The sequence below is a fragment of the Saimiri boliviensis genome, chromosome 6, assembly GCF_048565385.1.
Source record: "Saimiri boliviensis isolate mSaiBol1 chromosome 6, mSaiBol1.pri, whole genome shotgun sequence".
Classification (NCBI taxonomy): Eukaryota; Metazoa; Chordata; class Mammalia; order Primates; family Cebidae; genus Saimiri; species Saimiri boliviensis.
The window spans coordinates 77,059,405-77,074,426 of record NC_133454.1 but is presented as its reverse complement, the minus strand read 5'-3'; the positions used below and the strand labels follow the sequence as shown (position 1 = coordinate 77,074,426).

General features: G+C 38.4%; 1 protein-coding gene across 2 annotated transcripts in view; it reads right to left on the bottom strand.

Moving 5' to 3' along the window:
- Nucleotides 1-15,022, bottom strand: part of SYT9 (synaptotagmin 9) — a 233,927-nt gene that overhangs the window by 156,350 nt on the left and 62,555 nt on the right. For both annotated transcript variants that reach the window (XM_010339260.3, XM_003919797.4), the window contains exon 3: nucleotides 11,301-11,847. In XM_010339260.3, the coding sequence (XP_010337562.1) occupies nucleotides 11,301-11,847 (547 nt within the window). The remainder of the gene's footprint in view (nucleotides 1-11,300; nucleotides 11,848-15,022) is intronic.

The following is a 15,022-nucleotide window of genomic DNA, read 5'->3' as shown; positions in this document are numbered from 1 at the left end:
ACATGTAATAAAACAAGAAAAAAGATGAGATAGGGAGAGAAAGTAAAAGAATTAAAAAAGAAAGAAGACACAAAATTGTCCTTAATCATGTATAGTATAATTGTCAATGTACAAAACTCAAAAGAATCTGTGGTCAAATTATTAGAATTATAGTGTACAGCAAGTCCAAGTGTTGGAGAGACCATAGTCTAAGATGGTCTCAAATACTGCTAGTGGAATTCTAAGTTCATCAAACTTCTTAGAGATACAATTTTCTTCAACCTAGCAACTTTTTTTTTTTTTTTTTTTGAGACAGAGTTTCACTCTTGTTACCCAGGCTGGAGTGCAATGGCACGATCTCGGCTCACCGCAACCTCCGCCTCCTGGGTTCAGGCAATTCTCCTGCCTCAGCCTCCTGAGTAGCTGGGATTACAGGCACGCGCCACCATGCCCAGCTAATTTTTTGTATTTTTAGTAGAGACGGGGTTTCACCATGTTGACCAGATGGTCTCGATCTCTTGACCTCGTGATCCACCCGCCTCGGCCTCCCAAAGTGCAGGGATTACAGGCTTGAGCCATCGCGCCCGGCCCAACCTAGCAACTCTATTCCTAGGTATGTACCTTAGAGAAATTCTTGCATATATTTACCAGGAGACATATACAAGAAAGATTAACAGCAGCATTTTCTTAAATAAAAAAAAAAAACTTAAAATTAATTCAAATATCCATTGACAGGAGAAAGAGAAACAAATTGTGGTAGACCATATAACAGAATGCTAAAATGGTGCTGCAAAAACAACAATAAAAAACTACAGTTATGCACGTGAACATAAATTATTTTAATACACATAATGTTGAACATAACAGTTTGCAGAAGAACAGATACAATATAATTTCTTTCATATAAATTTCAATAATAGACAAAACTGAATAAATATTCTTAAGTGGTAAAATAATTCTTAAAAATAGGGAATTACATATATATAATTCAGTACAGAGATCATCTGTTCAGGAGATTTTGGAATGGACGAGGGGCACATAGGAAGCTTCAAAGAGACTGATAATGTTCTCTTTCTTCACTTAAGTTCTGGATTGACTGATGTTCATATATTGATTAATATGTTGATAGTTGATATGTCGATGGTTGTATATTTTACTTAAATTCTTTGTTCTGGCACCCTCACTAGAATAAAAGCAATCAAAGTCTCTTTGTCAGAGACATGTAGCTGCATTAATCCCTTCCTTCAGTTGTGCTGCTCTACAGTGCTGACACTTTCCACTCCCTCTGAATAATCTAGACATCGGGAGGATAATATGTCTGAGGGATCATGAGTAGGAAAAAAGACAGGGTGAGCTTCAGTGGACTCTCATGAAGATACAGTTCAGCAGACCCCACTGATAGCCAGACTTCACCCACATTATAGAAGGAACCTGGCTTCCCTCCCTTGGCAGCTGGAAACCATGGCTTTCTGTGGTGTTTTTCAAATTGCTTGTCCCTTAGGATCAGTTAAGCAGCCAGACCTTTGCATTTTTAGCACTATGTGTAGTGGTGTACTGGAGCTGGCTCCTATAAGCTGGCACCAGCTTGGGGAGCTAGTTGTGGGTGAGCATCTCTTGCCAACTCTGCTTTCGGTGATGTCACATTGGCAACTTGAAATCAGCCCTGCTGGGAGTATTTATACCCTAGGAATCAGCAAATGCTAAAATCAGGTCCCCTTCCTTCCCCTATCCCTGCCCCACAGACAATTTTTATGCATCCTTCAGGACACCAGTAAATGTAAAATAACCATAAAATCATATGGAGGTAGGAGACAAGCAGGACTTATTTCTCAGTCCCAGTGGGATGAAGTGAAGGTACCAGTAAGAGCCCACAGAGAGCGAGGAAAGTCATCCCTAGCTGCCCTCATTGTTCATTTGCAATTTGCATAATACCCTCCTACCAGCACCATGACAGTTTACAAATGCCATGGCAACAACCTAGAAGTTACTTCCTTTCCATGGCAATGACTCAAAGAAGTTACTGCCCTTTACCTAGAAAGTCCTAAATAACCCACCCCTCGATCTGCATTAACCCTCCCTTTAATTTGTATGTAATTGAAAGTGGATATAAGTGAGTATATATTCAGTTGCCAACAGCTCATACACTGCTGTCTCTGGGCACACTGCCTATGAGTTAGCCTTGGTCTGCATGGAGCAGTACTGTCCTTTGTAGGGACATGGATGAACCTGGAAACCATCATTCTCAGCAAACTGACACAAGAGCAGAAAATCAAACACTGCATGTTCTCACTCATAGGCGGGTGTTGAACAATGAGAACACATGGACACAGGGAGGGGAGCATCACACACTGGGGTCCGTTGGGGAGAAATGGGGGAGGGATGGGGGGGTGGGGAGGTGGGAAGAGATAGCATGGGGAGAAATGACAGATACAGGTGAGGGGACAGAAGGCAGAAAACCACACTGCCATGTGTGTACCTGTGCAACAATCTCGCATGTTCTTCACATGTACCCCAAAACCTAAAATGCAATAAAAAAAAGAAGAAAAAAAAAAAGACTGCTGCCTAACATTACTAACTTGCCCTTGAATTCTTTCCTGGGTGAAGGCAAGAACTCCCCTGGGCTCAGCCCCAGTTTTGGGGCTCCCTTGTGCTGCATCAATATAATAAACTTATGACTTATGGTACAATGAAATGGAAAGGAATCTAAATTAATAAATACCTTCAATCACAGAGCCTGCTTGCCCCACTTGTATTCAGCTATGAAGAGCAAGCACTCTGGACTTTCTGAATACTTACATCCCCACTGCCTAGGTGTTTCCAGGTCTCCACCTCCATCAGGTCTGCAAACAGCCTCAGGCCTTTGGGAGGCAGGACAGGAAAGTCTCCAAATCAGACATTACAACATAACAAACCTTGCTGAAAGAAGATTTTTATGTTCTTAACATCATAAGAAAGTCTATGCTGTTGTAAACTGTGCCCTTTCCTTTTCTGAACTGGAATATATATTGGGATAGACGGAAATTCATGACTTCTACTGTCATTACATGAGAACTGTAGCATCTTCTCCAAATCAGAGTCTAACTGAGGTGATCATAGGTCCCGAGAAAGTCTCTGAACTGGTTTCAAGGCCAACTACCAAGAAAGAGATTCCTGAAGTACTTAGTGTCTACTTTTTCAGAAAGCCACTGATAAGTGGCACATACTAAAAATGCCAAGAGGATCGTCCTGACAGACGGCATTAACCCAGAACACTAAACTCATTCTCTCCGAAATTCTAACCTTCCCCCTAGATGCTGTCTTCTCTCTTGTTGACTGATAAAATCCTCACAAAGATGCATTGCACTATTATTGATTGATCTGGCTTCAGTAGTTGGGAGGTTTAATTATACCATCATTCTTATACTCAATAATTGCCATTTTATTTCTTCATAGAAAAGCATGAGGATTAATTTTTATTTGAGTGCTAACATTTATAAAACTCATACTCTCTTTGGAGAAACAAAGAAATTTTTTAAACGATTAGTTTATGAGTTCAGCTCTGCATAACAGCCAATCAGTCCCTAGAGCCTCAACAAATTAGGTCCTCATAAGGAGCTTCACTTTATGAAGCAAGTGCTTATTAAATATCTAACTTTCAGACACCATTCTACAGGTTGAGCACCCAGTAGGAAGCAAACCAAATTTGGTTTTTGCACTTACTGAACTGTCTAATGGGGAAAAAAGAAAATTGAACAAATAACACAAAAGAAGCAGGAGTAATGATAGAAATGATACAAAGTGTCATGGAAACAAATGCCAGAAAACCTTCCCTAGTCCAGGGCTCAGAAGAAGAGTTCTCTGAGGAAATGACACATAAGCTGGGATTTAAGTGCTTAGTAGGGGTTAGCCAGGTAAAGAGGGGAAGGAGAAGTGAACCAGTGTAAATGATCATTTTGAGCCACCTTTTCCTGCACAGACTGAATTGGTTATTTTAAAAACTTAGTTTTAATTTTGACTTGGCTATTATTCAGCTATGTAACCTCAGTTGGCATCTCCTAAAGGCCATTCATCTCAGCTTTATCTGCTAGATTGGAGGACCTCTAAAGTTCTACTCAATTGAAAGAATATACTCAAATATATTATACACATATTACTCTTCAGTTAGTGTAACAGCATTTTTTAAAAAACAAGCTTTGAGCAATATAGCAGTGTTTCTTGCAATAGGTTTAAATGCTCACAAAAACTCCTTCAGGTAAAAAATACTAGATTAAGAATTCTTCTCAATGTGTAGGAGAGCTGATGGACCAGAAATATAATTTTTCAGTAGCCAGAAACAATAAGAAAGCATGAATACACAGAGGTAAGTAAACTCTGGAGCTGAAGCTTGAATGGAGGTAAATGTGACTCTCCAGTGGCTTAGCTTCTGGCATTCAGAGGACCGCAGAACCTGAGAGCTACATCATTAAAGGATAAACAACACAGAACTTCTTCCCTGCTTACTAAATGGATATTATCCCCAATAACATGCCTGTCTTAGACTTGCTCTGTGTAAAGAAGAAAAAAAAAGTCCCCTTAGCCAATTTCTAATCATTAATACAAACTTGCACTCATGCATTTAGAGCCTGTATTTACCTTACCTCTTGTTTAAAAACTCTCAAGTCTGAAGTTTTGCTTAAATTGTTCCATGTTGGTAGTTCTCTAGGCATCTGATAGAAACAACCACAAATCAACGCTGAAGGAATGCACTTTAAAACTAGGCTTTGGAAGTTTTTACTGAAAAAGTTACAAGCTAGATGAGTTCATAATCACAGATCTAAATACATGAGGCAATAAGGCATGGTGAGTTAGAGTCAATGAAATGCCGAACAAAATCATCAGAGCTGCAGAGAGTAAAGCTACTCGAGTTAGAAGTAACAGAATATAAAGGAACCATGTATGGAATGGCAAAAATACATGTATAAATGCGAATTGAAGGTATGTTGAAGAAAAAAAGAAATGATAAAGATATTAGACAAATGTGGAAACACATCAAATAATACATGGAAAGAAGTAAAGGGCTGGAAATTTTCCAGAACTGATCAAAGGAAATGAGTTTAGATTCAGAGATCTCAATAACTCTCAATCAGAACAAATAAAAAGAAATGCCCAGCTAGCAATATTATAGTTAAACAACAGAACACTAAAAAGGTAAACAAGATCTTAAAAGCAATAAAATAGAAAAGAAATATCTATACAAAGGAATAAAAATTAGACTAAATGTTGACTTCTCAAAAAGCAATTGGAAGTCAGCAGACAATGAAATGATAGTTTTATAATGCCAAAATCAAAATAACTCAGTTTTACGCTCCCAAATTGTTATTCCAAGACTATGTTTTAAGAATAAAAGCAAAATAAAGGCATATACAGGAGCTGTGGCTCTCAGTTGAAAGTTATTGCCAGCCTACAGATACCTCAAGAAATAGGCCTGGACGAGAAAGCAAGACTCCATCTCAAAAAAAAAAAAAAAAAAAAAAAAGAAAGAAAGAAAAAAAAAAAAGAAATGGGGGAATGAATATCCTGACCCCACTCTCCTCCCTTTCTCATTGTCTGAACCTAAGCAAGCAGAAGTTAGAAACTAAGGACATTCTTTCAGTTTGAAGCAAGATAAACAAAAACCCCAAAGCCTTCAGGGACACTGAGCAGGAACAAATGTCAGGCATCAAAAATAATACCCCAAAATAACTTTATAAAACAAGAATTACCTTGATTCCAAACCAGACAAGGACAGCACAAGACAGTAAATTACATACATCACTCATGAGCACAGACGCAACAAAATGCAAAGTGAAATATTAGCAAACTGAACTCAACAGTGTCAAGAAAACATACAATATATCAAGATCAGTATGGATCACTCTAGGAATATAAGATTGATTGGCTCAAAATTAGAAAATCAATCAACATAATTGACCAAAATAGCAGATTAAAGGGGTAAAAAAACTTCACTGGATGATGACATATGATAAAACAACTATGTGTGATAAAAAGGCTTAGTCAACTAGAAATAGAGTAAAACATTCTTAATATGCTGAAGATATCCACAAAACATATATAGCTAAAATCATACTCTACAGAAATGTAAAGACATTCTATTTAAAATAAGAAACAAGTCAAAGATGTCTACTATCATAATTATTATTTAGCATTGTACTGGAAATCCTAGTCTGTGCATTAAATAGCAGCAAAAAAGAACAAAGGGTATACAGATTAGAAAGAAGCAAAGAAAACTATCATAATTCACAGATGACTGATTATCAATAAAGAAAATCCAGGAAACTCTACAATCAAATTATAAGAATTAATGAGTTCTAGGCTGGGTGCGGCAGCTCAGACCTAAAATCATAGCACTTTGGGAGGCCAAGGTGGGCAGATCTACTGAGGTCAGGAGTCTGAGATCAGCCTGGCCAACATGGTGAAACCCTGTCTCCACTAAAAACACAAAAATTAGCCAGACATGGTAGTGGGTGCCTGTAATCCCAGCTACTTGGGAGGCTGAGGCAGGAGAATCACTTGAACCTGGGAGGCAGAGGTTGCAGTGAGCAGTGATCGTGCCATTGCACTCCAGCCTGGGCGACAAAAGAGCAAAACTCCATCTCAAAAAAAAACAAACAAATAAAAAGGACTTAATGAGTTCTACAAGATTGTCAAATAGATGTATTAATATAAAGAATTTTAACTATATATAGCAATAGTTGGAAAATGAAATTTAAGAAAAAATACCATTTAAAAGAACAAAAAAGTAAAGTACCTAGCAATAAGTCTAACAAGAGACATGCAAGATCTTCATGTAGAAAATCATAAACTTTGAATGAAAAAACTTCAAAGAAGAAATAAGTAAATGGAGAGATATACTATGGTCATGTACAGAAAGACTTAATATCACAAAAGATACAAAATTTTCATAAACGAATCAATAGACTTCATACAAGTCCAAATACCAGAAATAATGTTTAACTTGGCAATGTGATTTTAAAATGTGTGAGAAAAGTCAAGTACTAGCCAAGGCTGAACTAAAAAATAAGTAGGCTGGATGATTTGCCCTTCCAGATGTTAAGGCTTATCATAGAACAATAGTAATTTGCAAATTGTGATATTCATAGGGATAGTTAAACATCACAGTGGATAGAAAAGAGAATCCAGGTTCTGCATATACAGAAATCTATATAAGAGCATACGGTGCATATTATTGGGAAAATATGCCAGAAATTTTCTTACCCCTATAGAAAAATAAATATAGGTATGTTATGGACTGAATGTTTTTGTCCCTCCCAATTTATGTGTTGAAGCCCTAATCCCCAGTGTGATTGTGACATTATTTGGAAATGGAGCCTTCAGGAGGTTCAGGTTTACATGAGGTCCTGAGGGTAGGGCCCCCATCATAGGATTAGTGTCCTTACAAGAAGAGGAAGAGACACTAGGACCAGAGCGCTCTCCCTCTCTCCATCACTTGAGGGGACAGTGAGAATGTGAGCCAGGAAGACAGCCTCACCAGGAATGGAATCTGCTGGAACCTGATCTTGGATATCCCAGGCTCCAGAGCTATAAGAAATAAATATCTATTGTTTAAGCTGTCCAGTATATGGTATTTTGTTATGACAGCCCAAGCTAAATGATATATGATACCTATATGACACTATATAAAAAATTCTATTCTAAGTGGATTAAAATCATAATTGAGAAAGAAAAAAACCTTAACACTTCTGATAGAAAGCACAGGATAAATATCTTTCTGACATAGGTTAGGGAAGTACTTCTTAAGTAAGACACAAATCTGCTAATTTACAATGGAAAATACTGATACATTTTATTACATTAAACATAACCTCTATTTCTCAAAGACACCATAAAGTGAACACAAAGACAGCCATAAACTGGGAAATGGTGTTTGTAAAACATAACCAACAAAGAATTTGCATCCAGACTGTTTAAAGAGCCTATGTGTATCAAAAGAAAAGGAAAAAAAATAGAATAAGTGCTGAACAAGAATTTTCACAAGAAAGAAAACATGAATGACCAATAAACATATCAAAAGATGGTAAAACTGGGCAACAGAGGAAATGCCAATAATATATCATTTTACATACATGCACATATACACATTAACCAGTGTCAATTACAAGAGTTGAAGAGAAAGTGGAACAATAGGGATTGTCCCATTTCAGCAGTGGGAGGATCAATTTGTGATATGTGAAAATGACTGAAAAAGACCTTGTCACTATCTAGAAAAGTTGAACACATGCATAACTTACCTCTATCAGGAATATACTCTAGAGATATAATTGCATATGTGAACCAAAATATGTGTACAAAAATCTCTGCAATATTATTCAGAATCACAGAAAAACTAACAACATCCTGAATGTCATCAATATGGGAATGCTAATTTGTCATATATTAATATTAATAAAATGGAATATTATATAGCAATGAAGATACATAAGCTGCTCTGCTTATTTCGATTATTAAATGCCATAATCAGTGTTGACTGAAGAAAAAAAGCTAGTCAAAGAAGAGCTATAAAAGGCAAAACAGACAAAACCCAAACCCATATTGTCATATACACACACACACACACACACACACACACACACACGCATTTTTTTTAACATCACAATATAAGCAAAATTCAAGATAGAGGTTTTTTCTTGGCAGGACTAGACTGAGATGGAATGTAACAGAAGACAATGCAAGGGTCAACAAAAGTACTGGTAATGTTCTATTCTTCAACTAAATGATGAGTTCAGGCCTGTTCATTTATTATTCCTTCATTAAATCCTATTATTACACATACTTTATTATATACATTCTATATTATAAAAAGGGAACCATGGCAAATCTCAGCTCTTTATATTCAGTCTCTGTATAAAATAATAATAAAAAAAAACACACGATCAAAACAGCCCCAAATAACACTTTTTAGAATGGAATTTAAAAATACGGCAGACTATAAAATAGCCTGAAATTCTGTCGGTGGGACCTACCCTCTCCGTGGCCCTCCAAAGGCTTAGAATAATGCTCAGAAGATTTATTGTTTGCCAGAGGAAACAACGGAGAAATTTGAAGCTGTAGCTTTATTGATTTTCCTCCTTGATAAATAATTTCACACTCTCCTTAACCCTGTAGAAATCCAGGATTTTCCAGCAATGGAAAAGAAACTCTTACTCCCAAGAGAGTGCTGAAATGGCAGTGATCTCAGGGGCCAGAAGGTCTCTACCACCTGCCACACCATATTCTTGTCCACAGGAACCTGTCCTACAAGTTGTTTCCACCAAGGATCATCATCCAGATTTTTATCAGTCACTGTGCAGTCAATGTTGCTCTCACCACAAAGTCTCTAGAAGGCAACTCTCCGCAGGATCCTCGTTGAACTTCCTAATAACCTCTCCAGCTATTTTATAGAATCCATTTGTCAAATAAATAAATAAATAAAATGATGTCTCATTAGGTGGTGTAACCAAAACCTCTCTTCCTTACCTGAGATCAGACATAAGTCTGAGGCACCTCATTGCAGCTGGCAGTGTCTCAGCTCCCATAATCAGGGAGACTTAGCAAGTACTCCAGCGATGCGGGTAATGCCTGAGCCATTCATATCTTTGTACAAGCAGCCTTCCCATTTTGTTTCTTTAAACCTTCTCATGTTGCTTCCTGATTTTGTCAATGGGGGGATTTGGGAGACAATCCTTGCTTTCCCTAGCATCCATTGTTGGGTTTACATGCATTATAATACTTTAAGATCTATTCCTTCCCCAGTATCCCAAATCACCTTGGTTTCATCAACTGCTATTCTCTGCACCGTATCCAGCTGCTGCTCCTTTCTTTCCTCATGATTATGATAAAGGCCAGCAGAATCCCATGCTACACTCTGTTTATTTGGATAGCAGAACAAAGTTGGCACCAGAACCTTGTGGCATGTGGAGAGAAGGTGTCACACAGGGCAACCAAGGTGAGCCCCTAGTTCATTAAAGTGGAAGAGAAAAAGAGGGTACTGGTGTAGGTATTTGGTCATTAGGCAGAGATTAGTCTTTCAAGAAATAGACTCGACTCAAGCTGAATCCATGTCCGAGCTGAATAAGGACAGTGGTGCTTGGTCCGTTTGAATGCCATGGCAGAGAAAGAGAGCTAGGCTGGCCTCAGAATAGCTCATATCCAAGAAGAGAAGCTAACAAAGTTATCACAGGGAATTTGGACAGGTGAAAGAAACAAGTAGCTTTAAAATATCAGAGTTACCTAAGAATGTTCAATTTTCCTTTCTATTTCTGGAATGTCAATACATCTCTGTGGGATAATGAAAAGGATGTAAATGGAATAGAAATGTCACCTCTGAAATCTTATGTTTAAAATGTAGACATAGATACATGGTATCACTACACAGGACTCTGACTTCTCTCCTGAGCCCTAAATTGGATGTGACTGTCGATAGATTAGTTGTGTCATTATCTATAGTTTCTTTTCAGACTTCCCTCCTTGTAACTTGAATTTTGTGAGTTTTACATTTAAAAATGTGATATCAACTCTTCTCAGCCACTCCCACTTGTAGGACTGAAGTTGAGGATCCAATCATGGGAAATGCTCTTGAGCCAACCTGAGAACTACTGCTCTCAGAGTCAGGTAATGGTCTCTCAGCTCAGACTACAGTTAATAGAATGGCAGGTTCCATTTAGCACAAACAACCTGAAAAAGTTCTAAAGAAATTGTGGTAAGGAAGACAGAGAACATCTGCTGCCTATTAGGGACTAGCTAAGAATCTGAAAGTAGAAAAGCGAGAATGTTATTCTTTTTTTTTTTTTTTTCTGAACTCTTCAAATGATTTTTATTCTGCTATGACATAAATAATATCCTACTTGTCCTTTAGTTATTTGCCTTTTCATTTACTCCAACAAAAATACAAGCTTTCAGACTATAAGAATTATATCTTTTTTTTTTTTTTTGAGACAGAGTCTCACTCTGTTGCCCAGGCTATAGTGCAGTGCTACAATCTCGGCTCACTGCAACCTCCACCTCCCGGGGTCAAGCGATTATTCTGCCTCAGCCTCCCAAGTCACTAGGACTACAGGTGCATGCCACAGCACCTGGCTAATTTTTATCTTTAATGTTGTTTTCATGAACGATACGTAGAAAGTTCAAAATTAATATTGTTAAAACCCTGTTTCTGAAAAGGTACAAGGAGGTTCTGAAATAACAGTTACATGTACACTGACACAAATTTTACACTTTATCCTCAAGATAATGTGTAAGTAATCTGTTTCCCTGCTAACCAAGATGCCCACCCCCCCACCACCAAAACGAAGAAATGCTGGACTCACATTGGTGACATATTCGATATCCTTCCAAAGGATGCACTCCCTGGGGAAATCAGCCAAGTCTAAAAAATGATCCACCACCACTTGGCCAATTAAGTCATGACGAGAGAACCTGTCAAAGTCGTACACAGAGAAGTGAAGCTTCCGTGCTTCAAGGTCATTGTAGGGAACCGGAAATAAAAACACTTCATCAAACACAGGGTTCAGGGTCTTTCTGTGAACTTTAGTCTGGTGTTTTGTTTTCCGATCAGGAAGCAAATAGATCTTCACATAAGGATCTGAAGTCCCAGAAAAGTCCTTGGCGGGCAAATTGACAGCTTTGTGAATCTTCACTATGAGCTGCTCTAAGTCACAGTCATATTTTAAAATGAAGTTCAGTTTCCCACATGCCTTGCTGTTACTCCGTCTCCCGTCATCATTATCCAAGGACCTCTGCTTATATAACTCTGGTTTAATTCTACCAATTCCAGTCAACTGTTCCTGTTTTTGAAGCTGCTGGATATTGAAGTCCGGGTTTGACAAGTTGAGTTGTCTTCGTAATGAATTATGCCTTGAATGAAGAGTAACAGAGAACAAAGTTATAACCTTATTAGCTATGGGTCTCTCAGAAACTTTTGCTTGGGATGTAGGTAGACCGTTACATTCTGCCAGGAGCTTAGATCAGTGGGCCTCTGTGTGTGTGTGTGTGTGTGTGTGTGTGTGTGTGTGTGTGTGTGTGTGTCCAAAATTCAAAATGCTCATCAGCATGATTAAGCTGCTCCCTAAGGCTTGAAGCTCAAAACTGAGACTTGGTATCAGGAAATGAAGCTAGTAACATGTGACCTCAGAGCTTTAAAGGTTTAATACACGTTCTAAACTGTCTAATATGCCATTAAAGAAGCTTATTCATCTGGTGGAATGTAAAGATTTGTACAAATTGCTTTAAAAATAAAATTGTTCACCTTTATATATAATACCATTCTGAAATTGAAATAGCCAAGTGTTGCCTTAAGAAGAATGAATCTTTCTCTAAATTACACAGAATTTCTTGCCACTAGCTTATAGCTTTATAAGGATATAAATTCTTACTGGTTCAAATAAAATCATTTCATCACAAAAACACGGTTTCTGCTCATGCAAAAATGTATGTGACTGGGATGTGCCTGCATGTAGTGGCTTGTGGTGGCTCTGACAGGGGCAAGTGACAGCATTGGACTGTGCTTTTGCTGTGCACATGGGTGATTAGTGATCAAGAGGACAGGTTTCATTTCTGAAATAAATACTAATGGCACAAAAATTAAAGATGAGCTACTATAAATGCATGTAGGGATTCAACTGGAAGATGGTTGGATACTGATATTTGCAAGTTAAATATTTGCTAATATATTATACTCTTTACCATATAAGTTTATTGATTTGGGTTAGAAGTTTCTCAAAAATTCTCCTTAAAGTCTGTCTAATCCGTGTATACCTTCACAAATTGAGTGAAGTAGTCATTACATACAAGGTTGTTTTTAAGGTTACTTTTGTTTGTTTTTAGCTCAGAGTTTAGAGTCATTATATTGTATTGCATGCTCAATAACCTTAATTAAAATAGCCTCTTTACTAGAAGGTGAAAGAGAACAGCTGGGATGTCTCTTAGGGATTGGTAAACAGTTGGAGAGGCAGAGTAAACATTTGAATTTGCCTTCTCTTCCTTTTTAAAGACAATGAAATAAAGATGTAAAAATGGAATTAAGGGACCCCCAGACATGTTTGAAAGTATTCTCCCTTGTTATCACGGATGTTATGCAGAGCATTCCTCTTTATCCTAAAATAGCCTCCTCATCACTAATCACCCACAGGGTATGACAAGAGCACTGTCACAGAGCTGTCACTTGTACCTGTCACATCCAACACAGTCCATAGCAAGCAGACATAGCCCAGTCACATACATTCCCACTTGTGCAAAAACTGTGTGGACTGAAAGTTGCTGTTGTGAGATTTTACTCTCTTATACAGAAATTCAAAATCTTAAGGTGTCTCTGTATTTTATGATTTGGTTGAGCAGGGGAGGGAAGGAGGACTTTCTGTTAAGCATCTAAAACTGGCTTTATGTGCTAGTGCAGCTAGGTCATTCCCTTGTCCAGAAGTGGAACCAACATAGTGCTAGAAAAGAGCTGGAGTCTCACTTTACTGGACTCTGTGGGTAGAAAGGGTTGGGAGGCAGCAGAGAAGTACCCTGCTGTATGCAGAAGCCAGAATAGGCTGGTGCCAGCCCTGTCTCCCTCTGCTATTGATTTTTCTTTACAGGCTAGATTTAAAAAACATCCATAATTATGTCCTGGGTCAGTTCCTATCCTTCTGGTGCTGTCTAGTAAGTGGTGCTGTTTACATGATAAAAGTGCACCCTTAAGATCCACTGAATGCTCCTTCTTCAGACAAGTCTGTGGTGGACCAACAATTCTGTGTCTGCATAATCCAGCCCCAGACAACAATCTCATGTCAGCCCTAGGCCCTGTCACTGTACTCCCCAGGTGGTTGCTGGGCAGACTCAGTGCATTACAATTTACCTGTGAATTTTCTTAGTACTGGCACTAGATTAATCACAGCAACATTTTGTCTTCACCCTTGTTTGTAGGACTTAATCTACCAAAGTTTTAATTTTAACTAAAAATACATAGATTTGGCTACTTAGTAGTGTGACATATTCTGTTTTACATGTATATTTTCTTAGACATAAAACCTGAAGAGAAATTGTCCTGCATGTTCAACTCTTCCTAACCAAAGTGGATTGCCAGCATGGAGTGGGGCTTGTTGGTGTAGTTCAAAGCCTAAAAAAAGATCTCATTCCCTGAGAACCCAACTGTACATGAATCCTTTCAAAAACTCCCAATACAGCTGAAGATTCCTCTTAAAAACCAATCACAATTATGGGCTAGGTGCAATGGCTCACGTCTGCAATCCCAGCACTTTGGGAGGCTGAGGCGGGTGGATCACTTCAGGTCAGGAATTCGAGACCAGCATGGTCAACATGGTAAAACCCTGTCTCTACTAAAGATACAAAAATTAGCCAAGCATAGTGGCATGTGCCTGTAGTCTCAGCTAGCTGGGAGGCTGATGCAGGTGGCAAAGGTTGTAGCGAGGAGATAACGCTGCTACACTCCAGTCTGGGTGACAGAGAGACTGTCTGAAAAAAAAAAAAAAAAAAAAACTCAAACCAGAAAACAAACAAACAAAATTACAGACATGAATACTACTGTATTATCTACTCAAACATCTTACCATGATTAATTTCATTCCCAACACTTATCCCTCCATTCAGAATCACACTTACTATTGGGAAATCGGTTCGGTTGAATCTAACTGTAAGGTAGTGGCTTAAAGCAGATAGCAAAGACTGGAACAGGGCATGACGGTTCTCACTCTTGGGGCTCCCTTTCAATCTCATTCAATTTCCATTCCGAAGAGAGTTAGAGTTTACTGGAGTTGGGGGAGAGGCATGGTAGAATACTGAAGCTTAGAACAGCCAGAGAACCAGGGTAACTCATAACCTCCCCATATAACCTCTGGAGCTATGGGGGCTGAAAATGAGAAAGTAGAGCAGGGAGACTGCCCCAGGAACAAAAAGGAGAAGAGGAGGTGGAGGAAATGGAAAATCAATATTCTATAGCTCTCATAGGCTACTCAAACAGAGGTGCGAAGAAAAAGCAAGCCCAAAGCAAGAGAAAGGAAAGATATGGAATATAGTGCCATGACCTGAACTT